The sequence below is a fragment of the Microcebus murinus genome, chromosome 5 (genome assembly GCF_040939455.1).
Source record: "Microcebus murinus isolate Inina chromosome 5, M.murinus_Inina_mat1.0, whole genome shotgun sequence".
Lineage (NCBI taxonomy): Eukaryota > Metazoa > Chordata > Mammalia > Primates > Cheirogaleidae > Microcebus > Microcebus murinus.
This window is the reverse complement of record NC_134108.1, coordinates 92,867,628-92,887,024: the sequence shown is the minus strand read 5'-3', so window position 1 is coordinate 92,887,024 and position 19,397 is coordinate 92,867,628. Positions and strand designations below refer to the sequence as shown.

The window sequence follows — 19,397 nt, the reverse complement described above, 5'->3', positions numbered from 1 at the left end:
TTTCAATATCACAACCAGAAAAATGAACCCGCCTCCAGAATCAGAAAGGAATTTACTTGAAACATGGATCGACCTATATCGGACTTTATGCTGCTCTCTGTGGCCTAATAGCAAACAGTCTTTTCAACACGTCTTGAACGTGACACGGGCTCGCATTGCTGCTGGCTTGCCAATGGCAGTGACCCCATGTTTGACAGCACATGTAGCTTACAAAAGTGTTGTAAGTTTACCTGTGAATACAGGTGGTCTGAAGTGTGAAACCTGCCCCATAACACGGGGTAGACTGGTGGGTCTTGTTTTTGGTGGTCTGTACCCTGCTTTCTTGGCTATACCTGTGAATGGTGGCCTGGCAGCCAGGTATGAATCAACTCTGCCACAAGAGAAAAGAAACACCTTATTGGATTAGAAATTTCTAAGCCTGTCTTTAGAAAGATGTTTTTTCCCATCTTGCTCCAGACTGTGTTTGCAGCATACCTTGGATCTGTAGACAATAGAAGCCACTTACAAAGGTCCTTCAATTACCTGAACCTGGCCTAGAAATTCACTGATTTTGAAACAGATATGTACACAAAATGGTAAAAAAACAAAAAACAAAAAAAAAAAAGAAAGAAAATTGTTTCCTAAGGAAATTCCTTCCAGTCGTTTCACCAAACAGCTTTTTTTTTTTCCCCCCAGAGGGGGTTGTTGTGAAAGATTTGGGTCATCTTAAGGGACAGAGGTTTAGAAACATTTCGTTGTTGCAGTGATCCACACCCACGGGTGTCACATCTTCATCAAAATCCCATTTGCTGATCTTGCCTGGCAGGGAATATTGCTGGTGAGGATGAGAGCCGTAGGTGAGGAGGAAGGGGTCTTCCTGAGGCGAGGGGTACATGGAGGACTGCATGTAGCTGTTAAAATCCACGTGTGCCTTCTCTTCGTAAAGACTACCCCCTGGACCTGGCCACAGTGGGTGACAGCCGGTTTTGGTTGTAGGCGGTTCCAATGGAATCTGCTGGAAAAAGGGTTCTGAAGCGTTCTGGGAAGGAGAGAAGTTGCAAGCCCAGCTGGTCAGAGGAAAAGGGTAATTGGGATAGCAGTTTTCACTGAGAGAATTTTTCCCCAAAGCAGCATTTTTATTCCAGGTTTGCAGATCGTTGTATTCTGCGTAGACTCCGGAGGCAGAAGGCTGGAACGGGTCTCCACCGCCGTAGGTCTTGCCACTGGGCAATTTGGATTTTTCGTAGAGCTTAGCGGGGTCCAAGGTAGAAGTCTGGTCGGCCAGATAGGTGGTTCCTCCCAAACCGTAACTCTTGGAGAGGGATAAGCCGTCATTTAGGGACTTAGGCTGGGGAGCGTTAGCCATTAAGTGTCCACTGTAACTGCTAGGTAGTTGGAGGCCTTCCTGGAAAGGCCAAGTTAAAGGTAAACTCCCTTGGCTTTGTGTCTCACCTGGAAGAGACTAGAAAGGAAAACGAAATACTCATGTTAATAAGTTAAGCAAGGCAACAACACAGCCATAGGCGCCCATGAGTTATTCTGTACAAGTGAGTGAGTGTTCCCCCAGCTCTTCCTCATTCCTTGCGTGCTTGAAGCGCAAACACACAGAGCAGCCTCACCACAAGATAACAAGCAGCAAAAGCTGCCACCATGTCCATTTTACTGACCAGTTAGAGCCAAACTCTCCCTCACTCTGTGGAGACACGAGCATGTTTAAGATGTTTCACACTCAAACACAAATCTGACGTCTGTGACTGCCTTTTCAAGAAACTTATAAAGAGCTGGCCAGGCGCGGTGGCTCACGCCTGTAATCCTAGCACTCTGGGAGGGCGAGGCGGGTGGATCGCTTGAGCTCAGGAGTTCGAGACCAGCCTGAGCAAGAGCGACACCCTGTCTCTACTAAAAAATAGAAAGAAATTTGGTGGACAACTAAAAATGTATAGAAAAAATTAGCCGGGCCTGGTGGCGCATGCCTGTAGTCCCAGCTACTCGGAGGCTGAGGCAGGAGGATTGCCTGAGCCCAGGAGTTTGAGGTTGCTGTGAGCTAGGCTGACGCCACGGCACTCACTCTAGCCCAGGCAACAGAGTGAGACTGTCTCAAAAAAAAAAAAAAAAAAGAATGGGAGGCCGAGGCGGGTGGATTGCTCGAGGTCAGGAGTTCAAAACCAGCCTCAGCAAGAGTGAGACCCCGTCACTACTATAAATAGAAAGAAATTGATTGGCCAACTAATATATATAGAAAAAATTAGCCGGGCATGGTGGCGCATGCCTGGTGTCCCAGCTACTCAAGAGACTGAGGCAGGAGGATTGCTTGAGCCCAGGAGTTTGAGGTTGCTGTGAGCTAGGCTGACGCCACAGCACTCACTCTAGCCTGGACAACAAAGTGAGACTCTGTCTCAAAAAAAAAAAAGAATCTGGTTGAGAATTAAGTTATGTTCTTACTTTGGTAAAACTATCAGCTAAGAAGAGGATAGTTTTAAAGGGTGGAGAGAAAGGGCTATAACCAGATAGAGCAGATGGAAAGAAATGCCCCTTGACTTGTCTCATGGCTGGGAGAAAAGATGGGGGGAACAGCCATTTGGGTTTAGGGGCTCACATTCCCCTACAACAGACTCAAATTACAATTTTTTTTTTCTTGAGATGGGGTCTCGCTCTGTCGGCCAGGCTAGAGTGCAGTGGTGTCATCATAGCCCACTGCAGGCTTGAACTCCTGGCTCAAGCGACCCTCCCGCCTCAGCCTCCCAAATAGCTGGGATCACAAGGTGTGAGCCACCGCACCCAGCCTACAGATTTTTCTTTGTAAGGTACATTTAAAGCCACCAAGATGGACCGGTTCTATCTCTATTCTCCTGAAAATAAATATGGAGCTTTGCACACTAGAAAAGGTATAGAAATTACTTCCACTATTAAACATATAAATCTACCTACAAACCTGTGATACGCTACCCCATAAAGCAATGGACTTCACATCCCAGTTTGTCTGCAGGGAGTAGCCTTCATCCCACCACTGCCAAATAAACTGCTTGCTTATTTCATCTTGGTAGAGTGTGCTAAGAAAATAATCTGTTTCAGGGATGTATGGAAAATTTTAAGGGAAAAAAAAAGCATGGGGCTAATTTTTGTGGAAATCATTTCAGTTAATTTTGGTTCTGTTGGAACCAAAATACAGAGTGCCAAATATAGCTTAAGGACTAATTCAAGTTTCTCTTTCTAATCATAACAGGGAAGATGATTCTGCAATTGCATGGAATTCGTGGTTGAGAGCATGCTATAAGGACGGTAGAAATGAAGAGTGAAACCTCAGATGCAATTTCTCTGGTAGATGCTTGTTTGTGTTTTGAACATCCAAGAGGAAAAGTCACCTTTGCCCCTGGGCTCCCCTTCAGGTGCAGGGAGATGGAGGAAGGCGCCGAGTGAGCTTTCTTCATGGCTCTTCTGGCCTCAGCTTCCAGCTTGGTTTCTGGTTTTGGATGATCGTGTTCTCCCTTTGACTTAAAGGAGACAAGGAAACAATATAATCAATCACTGAAGCCAGGCACGGTGGCTCCAGTGCCTGTAATCCTAGCATTCTGGGAGGCCGAGGAGGGAGGATCGCTCAAGGTCAGGCGTTCGAGACCAGCCAGAGCAAGAGCAAGGCCCCGTCTCTACTAAAAATAGAAACAAATTAATTGGCCAACTAAAAACATATATAGAAAAAACTAGCTGGGCATGGTGGTGCATGCCTGTAGTCCCAGCTACTCGGGAGGCTGAGGCAGGAGGATCGCTTGAGCCCAGGAGTTTAAGGTTGCTGTGAGCTAGGCTGTTGCCACGGCACTCTAGCCCAGGCAACAAAGTGAGATCCTGTCTCAATAAAACAACAACAGGCCGGGCGCGGTGGCTCACGCCTGTAATCCTAGCATTCTGGGAGGCCGAGGAGGGAGGATCGCTCGAGGCCAGGAGTTCAAAACCAGTCTGAGTAAGAGCGAGACCCCGTCTCTAATATAAATAGAAAGAAATTAACTGGCCAACTAAAAACATATGTAGAAAAAATTGGCCGGGCATGGTGGCACATGCCTGTACTCCCAGCTACTCGGGAGGCTGAGGCAGGAGGATCGCTTGAGCCCAGGAGCTTGAGGTTGCTGTGAGCTAGGCTGACGCCACGGCACTCACTCTAGCAAGGGCAACAGAGTGAGACTCTGTCTCAGAAAAAAAAATCAGAGCTGGTATTCACATTCGGGTCTGTGAAAGGAGTGTGATGGGATTAACTGCGGCCTCTCCGAGGGGCTGGAGGCAGAGGCAGCCTGTTCCTCGCTAGCACGGCAGACTTCTGGTGAAGTGTGGGGTGCAGGCGTTTGCTGTCCCAGGGATCGGGCTCTCAGGGCTGGTGGGGTATCTCATTCACCCGGAGAATCACTAGCCTCTGATGAACCTCCTCCGTAAGGACACTCTCTGTAAACACGTGTCACGTTAAAGAGAGAGACAGAATCCCATAACCAACTCCAATCCAACCTGGAAAAAGATAAAGCGCCCGTCGTGCCTCCAGAAGTTGGTGACCGGGAAGCCGCCGTGGCCTCGGCAAGGAATCAGCTTCAGAGGTCCGTCGCAGTGGGGACAGCACTTCCCTGCAACAGAGCAGAGGACAATGACCACGCCCGGCCCAGCCCTGTCGGTGGCCGCCTGGGGCTGCGCAGCCCTGCGGATTTCAGCCTTGACCCCAGGATGGCAGAAAACCAACGCGGGCAGTTTTATGGGCCTCCGCCCACCTCCAAACCTGGGGGCCCGACCCCCATAATGGCCTCCATCAGTCCTACACACGGACAGAGGGAGCAGTTGCCTACCAAGTGGGGCGTGTCGCAGGTCGGGGAAGAGCTCTTCTGAGCAGATACCTCTCCCTACTTATTTACTGATATTTGAAATTCAGTGTAGAGAAGAGAAAGAAAAATTCTTTCTTTTCGAGATCAGAACTAAAGGGCAAGGGGCAAAGCTACATGGGAGAGAGAACACAGCTACTAAATTTTCACTAAGGTGTAAATGACTGATACCAGGTCCTTCCCTAAGAGCAAGGTTTTTTGTTTTTTTTTTTTTCTAAGACAGAGTCTCACTCTGGTGCTTGGGCTGGAGTGCCGTGGCGTCAGCCTAGCTCGCAGCAACCTCAAACTCCTGGGCTCAAGCAATCCTACTGCCTCAGCCTCCTGAGTAGCTGAGACTACAGGCATGCGCCACTCTGCCCAGCTAATTTTTTATATATTTTTAGTTGGCCAATTAGTTTCTTTCTATTTTTAGTAGAGATGGGGTCTCGCTCTTGCTCAGGCTGGTCTTGAACTCCTGAACTCAAACGATCTGCCCACCTTGGCCTCCCAGAGTGCTAGGATTATAGGCGTGAGCCACTGCGCCCGGCCTGAGAGCAGGTTTTGAAGACAAATTGCTAGCAAGAACATGAAGCAACTTGAGGTTTGAAGGGGACAAGGCACAGGGAACGCTGAATGTATCTATTTCGTAGTCTGATGAATGTGACAAAAAGACATGAGCAAACATCTCAGCATGTGATTATGACGTGCAGCTACATGTATGGAATCGAGTCTAACCTTCCATTTAGTCTCTCTGCTGCCATTCCAGATGACTGCAAGCATTGAGATCACTTAGGGCCCCATTTCCCGAGGGGTCAGGTGCTAAGCCTGATACACTAATTTCTCCTAAACACGAGTGACTGATGCATTCATGTTATTCCCTAATCCCTTGCTTTCAACAGGGGCCTTGAGTCGGCAGCCTTAACCCTGCGAGCAGCCTTGACGGTGGGTGCTCTGAACACGGCAGGTCTGTTGTGGGGCAGGTCCTGGGACCCGGGGGGATCTGGCTGGTCCCCTCAACATGCCCTACGTCAGAACAGCCCTTGGTTTCCACCACATCGCAGGGCCAGGGTGGGGGCCCTTGGGATGTGCCAGGGTGTACGCAGTGGCCCCTCTGGGCCCATCCTCGCCAGTGCCACCAACCCCCAACTCACGCTGCTGCTTCTGCCGGGCTTTGTCACAGATGGCGGGCCGCAGGTAGATCTTGCGCCCCTCCTCCACAGAGCAGTCGTGGCCGCACACCACCACGCCCAGGCAGGACTTCTTGAGGATGCGGGAGTTGTGGTTGTTGGTGTTGCGCATGGCCCAGCTGCTCAGGTGCCGCTGCGCGTTCTTGTCCTCGCAGCTGTAGATGTGCTTGGCGTAGGAGTCTGGCCACTCCTGGAACACGTCCGTCTTTTTCACGTTCTGCCAGAAACACAGAGAATACTGTGAGCGTTTGAGCCAGAACACACGACCGGCAACCACCGTGGAGTCAGTGGACATGAAGGATGCCTTGGCACTCAGGAGCTGGGCAGGAGAACTTGGGCAAGGACCTACCTGAACTTCATTCTGGCAGCAGGGAGCTGTGAGCACAGCACAACTGCGGCAAAGGGACTGCTGTGTCTGCCAGGCATTTGGTCGCTGGACCAAAATAGGTCATAGCCCCGCTGAGTTCCGCCTGGTTGATGTTTTCTCTAGCCCTGAGTAATGAATGAGCACCTTTGAGGGTGAACTAATGCTCTTATACAATAACTGTGGAAAACACTGTGGTGTGATGGAGAGAGAGTGTCTGGTACCCGCTGTGGTCCCCTTAGTGGGAATCCTATGGGTTCATGCAAAGTCACCAGAGAGGCTGGGTACGGTGGCTCATGCCTGTCATCCTAGCACTCTGGGAGGCCGAAGCAGGTGGATTGCTCGAGGTCAGGAGGTCGAAACCAGCCTGAGCAAGAGCGAGACCCCGTCTCTACTATAAATAGAAAGAAATTAATTGGCCAACTCATGTATATAGAAAAAACTAGCCGGGCATGGTGGCGCATGCCTGTAGTCCCAGCTACTCGGAAGGCAGAGGCAGGAGGATCGCTTGAGCCCAGGAGTTTGAGGTTGCTGTGAGCTAGGCTGACGCCACGGCACTCACTCCAGCCTGGACAATAAAATGGGACTCTGTCTCCAAAAAAAAAAAAAAAAGTCACCAGAGATAAGCGGTGGGAAGAACAGAGAGCCCAGGTCAGAGAGGTCCTGAGGGCCACTTCTTTCCCTCAGTGGAAATTTTCTTCCGTTTTCTCTACCCCCATATTCATGTGCCTCAAACGTGGCAAAGGAGTCAGAACTTATTTTGGGTTTTTTTGTTTTTTTTTTTTTTGAGACAGAGTCACCTAAGTTTGACTGCTGAGATTGCCTGATGATTCTTTTTCTAAGAACCAGGCAGGATCTGCCAAATGCTGCCTCTGTGCACCATTGTGGGGCCTAGAAATATGAAGCACAACATCAGTGACTGGCAGTTGGAGCTCACAGCACGCCGGGTGCTGTGCTAGGTGTTTTACGTATATTATCATATTCAGTCTTCACAGAAAGCGAAATACCTTATGCTCTGAGAATTGACTGTCCTGCATTCCTGACCTCTTATTATTATTACTATTATAGTCAAAAACACAACATAAAATTTACCATGTTAACCTTTTATAAAGTACAGTAGTGGTAACTATATGCACATTGTTGTGCAACAAATCTCTAGAACTTTTTCATCTTGCAAACTGAAACTCTGTCCATTGAACAGCTCCGCTTGTCTTGTGACCTTTTAAGGGAGAATTTAGTCAGATGTTCATGCCTGGGGAATAGCACCAGTCCTGGACAAGAAGCTTCTGGTCAAAATAAGTTCTTCTGGCCGGGCGTAGTGGTTCACACCTGTAATCCTAGCACTCAGGAGGCCGAGGCGGGCAAGATTGCTTGAGGTCAGGAATTCGAAACCAGCCTGAGCAAGAACGAGACCCCATCTCTACTAAAAATCAAAAGAAATTAATTGGCAAACTAAAAAATATATATCTAAAAAAATTTGCCAGGCATGGTGACACATGCCTGTAGTCCCAGCTACTCGGGAGGCTGAGGCAGGAGGATCGCTTGAGCCCAGGAGTTTGAGGTTGCTGTGAGCTAGGCTGATACCATGGCACTTGCTCTAGCCTGGGCAACAAAGTGAGACTTTGTCTCAAAAAAAAAAAAAAAAAAAAAGGAAACATAGCTATGTTCATTTAAATGTTATCTATGGATGCTTTTACACTATTGTGGCACAATTGAGTAATTGTGGCAGAGAGACTATATGTCTCACAAAGCCTAAAATATTTACTCTCTGGCTCTTCACAAAAAGTTTGAGACTCCTGGCCATGAGCATGGACTCTGGAGGCATACTGCCAGGGTGTGAGTCCTAAGGAAGTTCCTGTCCTCTCAATGCCTCCATTTCCTGCTCCGTAAAATGGAGGTAAGAGAAGGACCTCATAGAGATGTTTTGAGGATTGACTGAATTAACATAGGCAAAGCACTTGAAGCAGCGCCTGGCTCCCCCTCAGTGTTAGCTGTTGCTCTACTCCAGGGGGCCTCAAACTACGGCCACGGGCCACATGCGGCCCCGACGAGGACATTTATCCGGCCTGCCACGTGTTTTTGCCGCCGCTGCCTGTCCTGCTTAGCAGCTGACTCGTCCCCGGCCCACAGTGCGCATGTGTGGAATGTGCGCCGCACTCTCCAACGGCCCTCCAACCGTCTGAGGGACAGTGACCTGGCCCCCTGTTTAAAAAGTTTGAGGACCCCTGCTCTACTCAATCTGGAGCCACACACAACCAGCCAACGTGGTTATAAGAGCCACTGGCTTTCAGGTCACTCTATGCTTTAAACCTTGCCAAGCTGAAGGCAAAGCTAGAGTCCGAGCCTCTATAAAAACAGAAGCTTAATTGCTGCACCGGTTGTCCTGTGACCTTCCTTTTCAGAGCAATGACAATGGCTGGCCCTTTGAGTGCTGCACGGCAACCACTGCGACGTGGGACGGGCATCCCATGCAAGTCACAGGAGGGTGGCATCTGGAGAAGTCCCCTCTGGTCCATCAGGCAGCTACAATAGAGCTTCCCGGAAGGAGGCACCGCCAGGCCAAGATGGCGACTGGATGGACCCTTTGCTGTTCCCAAGTCTTTCCCTCTCTTCCCCAATTCCTTGGTAATTCTGGGCTAGAAAAGATTCAATGCATTCACCCCTCCTGCTTTCTCCACCCACCTTTTCCTCATTTCCTTTTTTTTTTTTTTTTTTTAAATAGAGACAGGGTCTCTCTATGTTGCTCAGGCTGGCCTGGAACTCCCGTCCTCAAGAGATCTGATTAGATCGAGCGAGGTGGCTCACGCCTGTAATCCTAGCACTCTGGGAGGTCGAGGCAGGAGGATCGCTCAAGGTCAGGAGTTTGAAACCAGCCTGAGCAAGAGCGAGACCCGTCTCTACTAAGAATAGAAAGAAATTAATTGGCCAACTAAAAATATAGGGAGAAAATTAGCCGAGCATGGTGGCGCATGCCTGTAGTCCCAGCTACTCCAGAGGCTGAGGCAGAAGGATCTCCTAAACCCAGGAGTTTGAGGTTGCTGTGAGCTAGGCTGACACCATTGCACTCTAGCCAAGGCAACAGAGTGAGACTCTGTCTCAAAAAAAAAAAAAAAAAAAAAAGAGATCTGAGTAGCTGTAATTACAGGCACACACCACCAAGCCCAACTTTCTTCTTTTATTTATTTATTTATTTTTATTTTTTATTTTATTTTTTGAGACAGAGTCTCGCTGTGTTGTCCAGGCTAGAGTGAGTGCCATGTCATGTCGTCAGCCTAGCTCACAGCAGCCTCAAACTCCTGGGCTCAAGCGATCCTCCTGCCTCAGCCTCCCAAGTAGCTGGGACTACAGGCATGTGCCACCATGCCCGGCTAATTTTTTCTATATATATTAGTTGGCCAATTAATTTCTTTCTATTTATAGTAGAGACGGGGTCTCGCTCTTCCTCAGGTTGGTTCCTAACTCCTGACCTCGAGCAATCCACCCGCCTCGGCCTCCCAGAGTGCTAGGATTACAGGCATGAGCCACCGCGCCCAGCCCCAACTTTCTTCTTTCTTCTGACCAAAAGCCCCAAACCATGCTTTCTTGTTTTCTGTCACAGAAGTGCCATTAGAAAGCATAATCATGGCTGGGCGTGGTGGCTCACGCCTGTAATCCTAGCACTCTGGGAGGCCGAGGCGGGCGGATTGCTCGAGGTCAGGAGTTTGAAACCAGCCTGAGCAAGAGTGAGACCCCGTCTCTACTATAAATAGAAAGAAATTAATTGGCCAACTAATACATATAGAAAAAATTAGCCGGGTATGGTGGCGCATGCCTGTAGTCCCAGCTACTCAGGAGGCTGAGGCAGCAGGATCACTTGAGCCCAGGAGATTGAGGTTGCTGTGAGCTAGGCTGACGCCACGGCACTCACTCTAGCCTGGGCAACAAAGCGAGACTCTGTCTCAAAAAAAAAAAAAAAAAAAAAAGAAAGCATAATCATGTATGTTGCATTTTGAAATAATAAAAATGCAGGTTAAAACATTTAAATGTGTATTTTCTTCTAATAATCTGGGACTATAAAAACTACTGGTTAATCCCAGCATTCTGGGAGGCTGAGGCGAGAGGATTGCTTAAGCTCAGGAGTTCGAGGCCAGCCTGAGCAAGAGCAAGACTGTCTCTACTAAAAATAGAAAGATTAGCCAAACAACTAAAAAAAGAAAAAAAGAAGAAAAAAAAATTAGCCAGGCATGGTGTTGCATGCCTGTAGTCCCAGCTACCTGGGAGGCTGAGGCAGGAGGATCGCTTGAGCCCGGGAGATTGAGGTTGCTGTGAGCTAGGCTGACACCACCGCACTCTAGCCGGGGCAATTGAGTCAGACTCTGTCTCAAAAAAACAAAACAAAACAAAAAAAAACTACTGGTGAATTTGAATCATTCCAATAGAAAACACAGTTGTCAGGACAGTAGAGACAAAGGGCAAGGAGAACTTAGAGAGAAAATCTGGGATTTTCATTTTCAAAGGTGAATGAGGCCGGTCAGTGCCAGGCATTCCATGAACCAAGAGGACAGGGATATATTAGTGGGAGCATCTCAGATGTTCCAATTAAAGCAAACACTCTCTGCCTCTAGAGGAAGAAATGATCTCCATCATCTTCTAAGCTCTTTTTTTTTTTTCCCCAGAGATAGGGTCTTGCTCTGATGCCCAGGTTGGAGTGCAGTGGCTATTCACAGCCCCGATCACAGCACTGTACAGCCTCCAACTCCTGGGATCTTCCTGCCTCAGCCTCTCAAGTAGCTGGGACTAGAGGCGTGCACCACCTCGCCTGGCTAATTTTCTAAGCTTTTTTGGGGAGTGGGGGGATAGCCTTTCATTGGTACCCTAGTTTTCTAGTTCTGTTAATAATGCAGTAGTAATTTTGACAGTGTATGAACTGAGAAAATTACTACAGGTAAATATATTCACATCAAGCTGTTCCTTGGGCTTTTGTTTCATGCCAAATCTTTTCACCTGGATGTTTAAGTGGGGTCTTTGATATCTTTTTACATTGAAATTAAGAGAAAACTAAAATCTCAATAATGCAAAGGAACTCAAGTGTCAAACAGATGATAGTGATTTCTGAAAGCCTTTTAAATGTAAAGCCTCAGGTAAGATTTAAAAAGAAAGAATAATCATTTCTTCACCTTGTTTAATGAATCCCTACAAAATATTTTCTACTTTTTAGAGGCTTTGTTTAATTTCTAACTTTTCATGAGTAACTCTTTGTTTTTCCTCTTGGCTAAGAAGTTTATAATTGAAAGGGAATATTCCTAATGTTCCTAACATGTAAACCTAACTAATTTATATTTTATAATCTCACAGGTATCATCATTGGGGGGTTAATTGATATTTCTACGACTTCTGTGTGTAATTTCTTACTCCAAGATTTAACCTTCTAACTTACTAAAATCTTTGACCCTTCATCCTCAACACATTATAATTTATTTAACTACTTGAAGTTTTAATAGGATACTTAAAGGATTAAGTATATATTATTATATAAAATAAATTAAAATACAAATATGAATAAGTTATCAAAAATGTCTATATTATCATGTTACTATTTTATGAAATTTATTTTCATTTGGAATACAGTCTGCTTTCACATAAAGCAATTATCTTCTATGTTTTCCTTAATTATATAAATAGCTTATTAATTCCTTATAAATAAATGTTTCCAAATAGAGTAGGGATAACCAACAGATATACCTTTAGGCAAATCAGAAGTAAAAAAAAAAAAATTAGATGCTACTTATGGAAAACAGAAAAAAAAAATACAACCAGCATTTTGATTTACACATAACTTTTCAGGAACTCATCTCTTTCAGGCCAAGAGGATATCAAACTTCAAGGGTTATCAAAGAGAGAAATTCAATTCAACAAAATGTTTTTGTGTTTGCTCAAGAATTATTCCACCGGCCGGGCGCGGTGGCTCACAGCTGTAATCCTAGCACTCTGGGAGGCAGAGGCCAGTGGATTGCTCAGAGTTCCAAACCAGCCTGAGCTAGAGCGAGACCCCGTCTCTACTATAAATAGAAAGAAATTAATTGGCCAACTAAACACATATACGTATATAAAAAAAAAATTAGCCAGGAATGGTGGCACATGCCTGTAGTCCCAGCTACTCAGGAGGCTGAGGCAGGAGGATCGCTTGAGCTCAGGAGTTTGAGGTTGCTGTGAGCTAAGCTGATGCCATGGCACTCTAGCCAGGGCAACGAAAGTGAGACTCTGTCTCAAAAAAAAAAAAAAAAAAAAAAGAATTATTCCACAGACTAATCCTGCTATTTCCTACCTTAGTCAAGGGCTCAAAACTCAGGACAAAGTTCCTTATTTGTTCCAAAAAAGACCAAACGAGGCCAAGCGACCCCAGCTTTCAAACTCTGTCACCTACCTCTCTCCTTTTTTCCCTACCCTTTCTCACTACACCCAGCTAAGCCAGGGACCTGCAGGGGAGAGCCTCTGCTACACACATGTGACAACGCTCCCGTTCCCGTCCCACCACAAGCCCAGAGCGGCAGAAGGATCTCGGCCCCAAGAGTGGAGACCCCGACGGTCACGAAGCCCATACAGGCAGAGCTGGCACAGGGACGTTCAAATGACGTGGAGCCCAGGGAGAACACTGGACAAAGAGGGCAAAGTCATGGGCGTCCTCCTCAGACCAACAACAACGTGACCTGATCATGCAGTCAGATAATAATTGACAAGAATTCTGGAACCTGGCTTCCCTGTTAGTTCCCCAGATCCGAGACCCATGATTATTGCGAGTGGCTCACTCTGATTACTTTTGGCCACATGAATTCACAGGAAGAGCTCAAATAGTCATATTTGCTCACAGTTTGCAGCTCATCCTCTGCAGAGACAAAGGAAATTTTGCTGCTAAATTCACTGAAGTCCAGAAATGAACCAATCAGAGCTGTGGCCCCCTTGCATTTAACTCGACTATTCTATTCTACAGAACATTTTCTCTCCAAAAAAAAAAAAAAAAATTTTTTTTAAGGTGCTAAAATTTGCAATTCTGTGAGTTAAAGGCTTGGCATGGCTTTGGCTGTGGGTTTAATCTGAAAACTGCTCGGTGTTTAGGAACAAAATGATTCAGGGTGTTTGTCAGCTGTGTTGCTATCGGAATAACTTGTACTTCTACTTAGAGAAACTCCCTGGTGTTAGAAATGGAGTGGGTGCTCTCTTCCCTCTAGTGAAAGGGGTACTATTTAGGAGAAAATAAAACCTGAATTCTTTCCTCCATTTTCAACCAGAAAAAGGAAATTTCTTGGAGAGTCAAGGCTTTCTCATAAGTATTGCAATCAGTATTAATGGGAGTGTGCCACTCTGCAGGACCATGTGATCCACATTTTTCATGAAGGTAACACTAAACCAGCACCAGACATTTGCTGCTTGGACACAGCAAACCCTAAAGCAATTATATTTGAACTTTCCAAGTGCAAATGTAATCCAAGAGGAACAGGGAGGGAAAGCACAATTGGCATTATTGCATTGGCCTGGAATAAACAGATTTCATCAATGATAGTTTTCAATAAGTCAAGTGCCAGCAGTTCTGGGCTGACTCCCCTGGGCTTATATTAAAGAGAAATGGGGCTGGGCGTGGTGGCTCACGCCTGTAATCCTAGCACTTTGGGAGGCTGTGGCGGGCGGATTGCTCAAGGTCAGGAGTTCAAAACCAGCCTGAGCGAGACCCCGTCTCTACCAAAAATAGAAATAAATTAATTGACCAACTAAAAATATATTTAGAAAAAATTAGCCGGGCATGGTGGTGCATGCCTGTAGTCCCAGCTACTTGGGAGGCTGAGGCAGTAGGATCGCTGAGCCCCGGAGATTGAGGTTGCTGTGAGCCAGGCTGACGCCACGGCACTCACTCTAGCCTGGGCAACAAAGTGAGACTCTGTCTCAAAAAAAAAAAAAAAAAATGTCAGTTGGGGCAACACTGCCTAACACAGCCTCCTCGTGGGAGCCACCAATGCACAAGATGGTGAAAAAGGCTCTGAGTCTGCAGTGGAGAAATCTGTTTAACTTTCTTTTTTTTTTTTGAAGTCAGCTATGTTAAACAGCTATGTTTAACTTTCTTGAACCTAGTATTGCTCTTTCTTTTTCTTCACAACACTTATTAAAATCGTACTCTAAGAACACGTTTAGGGAACACTGCTCTACACACCTTAGAGACTGGGGCAGGGTATGTGAGGAACTACTGTTTTCATTTTACAGAGGAGGTCACCAAGACTTAAGAAAATCAATTTGTCCAGAGTCACACAGATCATAAGCGATGGAGCCATCTGTTAAGGAATTCCATGTTCATCGTTTGTTGTTCAGTACACGCCAGGCACAAGGCTGACCTTTCTAGAATCTGAGTCTATTAGAATAGGCACATAAGAGATGATTTGGTGCAACCCCCTCATTTTCAGAAGAGGAAAGGGAGTTTCATAAAAGGTAAATGACCCTCCTCCCCACCCCCTAAGGCTCTACAAATAAAAAGAGGTCAGCCGGGCCCGGTGGCTCACGCCTGTAATCCTAGCACTCTGGGAGGCCGAGGAGGGCAGATCGCTCAAGGTGAGGAGTTCAAAACCAGCCTGAGCAAGAGCGAGACCCTGTCTCTACTATAAATAGAAAGAAATTAATTGGACAACTAAAATATATATAGATATAAAAAATTAGCCAGGCATGGTGGTGCTTGTCTGTAGTCCCTGCTACTTGGGAGGCTGAGGCAGGAGGATCGCTTGAGCCCAGGAGTATGAGGTTGCTGTGAGCTAGGCTGACGCCACGGCACTCACTCTAACCTGGGCAACAAAGCGAGACTCTGTATCAGAAAAAAAAAAAAAAAAAAAGAACCAGTTGAGGTGAAAAATAAAAAGATCAGGAAAGATTTCTAGACATATTAGATTTTTTTTTTTTGAGACAGAGTCTCGCTTTGGTGCCCAGGCTAGAGTGAGTGCCATGGCGTCAGCCTAGCTTACAGCAACCTCAATCTCCTGGGCTCAAGCCATCCTCCTGCCTCAGCCTCCCGAGTAGCTGGGACTACAGGCATGTGCCACCATGCCTGGCTAATTTTTTCTATATATATTAGTTAGCCAATTAATTTCTTTCTATTTATAGTAGAGATGGGGTCTCACTCTTGCTCAGGCTGGTTTCGAACTCCTGACCTCGAGCAATCTGCCTGCCTTGGCCTCCCAGACAGCTAGGATTACAGACATATTAGATTTTATATTTTGTGAGCACATCTGGAGACGGATGTACTGTGAAAAGCACAGGACTTGGAGACAAAATCTCTAGATTTGAATTCTAGTTCCACCTCTTTTTTTTTTTTTTTTTTTTTTTGAGACGGAGTCTCGATTTGGTGCCCAGGCTAGAGTGAGTGCCATGGCTTCAGCCTGGCTCACAGCAACCTCAAACTCCTGGGCTCAAGCGATCCTGCTGCCTCAGCCTCCCGGATAGCTGGGACCACAGGCAGGCGCCACCATGCCCGGCTAATTTTTTCTATATATATTAGTTGCCCAATTAATTTCTTTCTGTTTATAGTAGAGACGGGGTCTCACTCTTGCTAAGGCTGGTTTCGAACTCTTGAGCTCAAGCAATCTGCCAGCCTCAGCTTCTCAGAGTGCTAGGATCACAGGCATGAGCCACCGCGCCCGGCCCTCAACCTGTTCTTGATATGATTCCCAAATCAGCAGAAACCCAGGTGAGGATGGTGCCTCTGCTGAGAAAATATTAAGGGATATTTGCATTGTTAATCATTTCTCTGATATATTTAACAAGTTGAATGGCATTTAGCTATTTCTACAAACAATCTTGGCTGTCTGTCTATGAACTATAAATGATACATCTCCAAAACCGAATGTATATTTTTGTACATCTCTGTTTTATGTCCTAGGTAGCTGCAAATACTTTCATTTTTGAGAACTCATGTTGGAACATGAACTTTTATGAGCCTCAAGTTTCCCTGCAGGGTAATGGTTTTTCCTTTCTTGTTGATGGATCTGGGGAATGATATGGATCCTCTGTCCCAGAAAAAAATGCATGTTAAGACACAGTGTCACCCACCATTTAAGGGAGTTTTTAGACTCCATTAAAACCTCTGTTCTAGGCCGGGCGTGGTGGCTCACGCCTGTAATCCTAGCACTTTGGGAGGCCGAGGCGGGCGGATTGCTCAAGGTCAGGAGTTCAAAACCAGCCTGAGCGAGACCCTGTCTCTACCAAAAATAGAAATAAATTAATTGACCAACTAAAAATATATATACAAAAAATTAGCCGGGCATGGTGGCACATGCCTGTAGTCCCAGCTACTCGGGAGGCTGAGGCAGGAGGATCGCTGAGCCCCGGAGATTGAGGTTGCTGTGAGCTAGGCTGACGCCATGGCACTCACTCTAGCCTGGGCAACAAAGTGAGACTCTGTCTCAAAAACAAAACAAAACAAAACAACAACAAAAAACCTCTGTTCTAGATTGTAACATTGCAAGGTCTTCTAACTATCTGCTCACTTACACTCTTGATTTTGTGTCTGTCCAGCTTCTATTAAGGAGCTGCAATCATAAAATCAGGAATAGGTGGAAATATGGGTCCCTGATCCAAGAGTAATTAAAATTTAAAGTTTCCCTCAAAACATTTACAATAATGGTAATACACATTCACAGCAACTACAAACACAAGTCTCCAAAATAGATATTTGCATGATCCAGCTGTGGTTTCCTGAAACATCCTTAAATAAATGGGAAGTAGGGTACATTTTTTGTCCTCTGGTTCTTCCAAGAGAGGTTGTAGGGGGGATTTATGAAGAAGAAACATGAAGAGAAACAAAAAAAAAGTCTTCATTAGAGTGAAAATCTGAAATAGTTACAAATCAAGACAGTGGAATCTCCATTTTCTCTCCACTGCATGGGATAATTCAAATTCCCCGTTCCCCAGAATCAGGCAGACTGGACTGACCTTTTCATTATTTGCTACTGGTGGTCTCTAGCCTTAGCCTTCCTAGTCACTTTTTCAAACAATTTCCGGTGAAAGCATCTTAAAGTGCCAAGAATGGAAGATAAAGAAGTCAGGAATGACACACAGTCAGTTTCAACAACTAATGCTCTCAATCACATTAAGAGTTAACAAGTCGCGCCGGGCGCGGTGGCTCACGCCTGTAATCCTAGCTCTCTGGGAGGCCGAGGCGGGCGGATTGCTCAAGGTCAGGAGTTCAAAACCAGCCTGAGCAAGACCCGTCTCTACTATAAATAGAAAGAAATTAATTGGCCAACTGATATGTATATAAAAAATTAGCCGGGCATGGAGGCACATGCCTGTAGTCCCAGCTACTCGGGAGGCTGAGGCAGGAGGATCGCTCGAGCCCAGGAGTTTGAGGTTGCTGTGAGCTAGGCTGACTCCACAGCACTCACTCTAGCCTAGGCAACAAAGCGAGACTCTGTCTCAGAAAAAAAAAAAAAAAAAAAGAGTTAACAAGTCAATTCCCAAAGATGAAGGCAAAGAAAACATGAAATGAAATGAGTGTCATTCTATATCTGAAATGCAACCCAGTGTGTGTGAATGGGGCTTACAAAAGTTCTAGAAGAGGCCGGGCGCGGTGCCTCACGCCTATAATCCTAGCACTCTGGGAGGCCGAGGGGGGCGGATTGCTCAAGCTCAGGAGTTTGAAACCAGCTTGAGCAAGAGCGAGACCCAGTCTCTACTATAATATAGAAAGAAATTAATTGTCCAACTAATATATATAGAAAAAATTAGCCGGGCATGTTGGGGCATGCCTGTAGTCCCAGCTACTCGGGAGGCTGAGGCAGGAGGATTGCTTGAGCCCAGGAGTTTGAGGTTGCTGTGAGCTAGGCTGACACCACAGCACTCACTCTAGCCTGGGCAACAAAGCAAGACTCTGTCTCAAAAAAAAAAAAAAGTTCTAGAAGAGCATGCTGTATCCCACAAAAGCACATTTGGGCATCCTGGTTAGACATAATTTGGATTAAAATCATTATTATGGCAAATAAGGTTGTATGGGGACTTGTGCATAATGAAGAATTAATTTATAGACAGATAAATTATCATGGATTTTATCAGATAAGCTAGTTAAAGTGAGTGAAACCTAAGCTAAGCCAACTTAGAAAGCAAAGGGAAATACCCCTGCTTTTGCCTCCAACTTTAGCTGGGGGAATCTTGTAGGTGAAGACCCACTCAAATTGTAGGTCTAAGCTTCTCCTCTTAAAATTTCTCAGTCAGATGTTCAGCTGAACCTCTAGGGGAGGAATTTACCCAGCTAGGACCCTCACCAATTTCTTTCCAGGTCTCAACAGATTAATAGTGAAATCTTTGTAGCTAAATGCTGAAGGCAGTTTTTTTGTTTTTTTAGAGATGGTTTGTCACCTAGGCTGGAATGCAGTGATGTGATCATAGCTCACTGTAACCTTGAACTCCAGGGGGCTCAAGTGATCTTCCTGCCTCAGCCTCCCAAGTAGCTAGGACTACATGCCTATCTAACTTTTCTATTTTTTGTAGAGATGGACTCTGGCTATATTGCATAGGCTGGTCTTGAACTCCTGGCCTCAAGTGATCCTCCTGCCTTGGCCTCCCAAAGTGCTGGGATTACAGGCGTGAGCCACTGGGCCCAGCCAGATTCTTATAGTAAGTACATACCTGTGGCAGTTTCACATCATTAATATCCCAGCTTAGCATGTCTTTGTCTTCAGAATCAAAGTCATCAGGTTCCATGATAAGGTCAAGCCACCCAAGGTATTTTATCTATTCGACTCCTCTCAGAAGTGCTTGAGAATTTTGCTCTCAAAGGTTCCTGACAGAGTTGGATCAGTCCACTTTAGCCGTTAAGAGCAGGAAACTGTTGTCTGAGGCTAAAAAAATAAATGAGATTAATATCGACCATTAAAAAGATAAAAACCAGTGCTTGTCTGCCAGAAAAAACTTATTTCATTAACATTTTTGCAAGTACCAACATATTAACAAAAAACAAAACTTAGAAGCCATTAACGATCTTGTTGAAATAAAGCTTGACCATAGGGAATTAGAAGCCTGTGATGGTTGCTT

At 45.8% G+C, this 19,397-nt stretch overlaps 1 protein-coding gene across 1 annotated transcript; it reads right to left on the bottom strand.

The window, feature by feature from the left end:
- Positions 1-694: 694 nt before the first annotated feature.
- On the bottom strand, positions 695-19,191 carry GCM1 (glial cells missing transcription factor 1). The gene is made up of 5 exons (XM_012760877.2): positions 18,993-19,191; positions 5,960-6,212; positions 4,468-4,580; positions 3,342-3,470; positions 695-1,441 (listed from the first exon to the last, which is right to left on the bottom strand). The coding sequence occupies exons 1-5, from the start codon at positions 19,065-19,067 to the stop codon at positions 701-703; spliced, it is 1,311 nt and encodes a 436-aa protein (XP_012616331.2). The 5' UTR covers positions 19,068-19,191; the 3' UTR covers positions 695-700.
- Between the last annotated feature and the right edge of the window lie 206 nt (positions 19,192-19,397).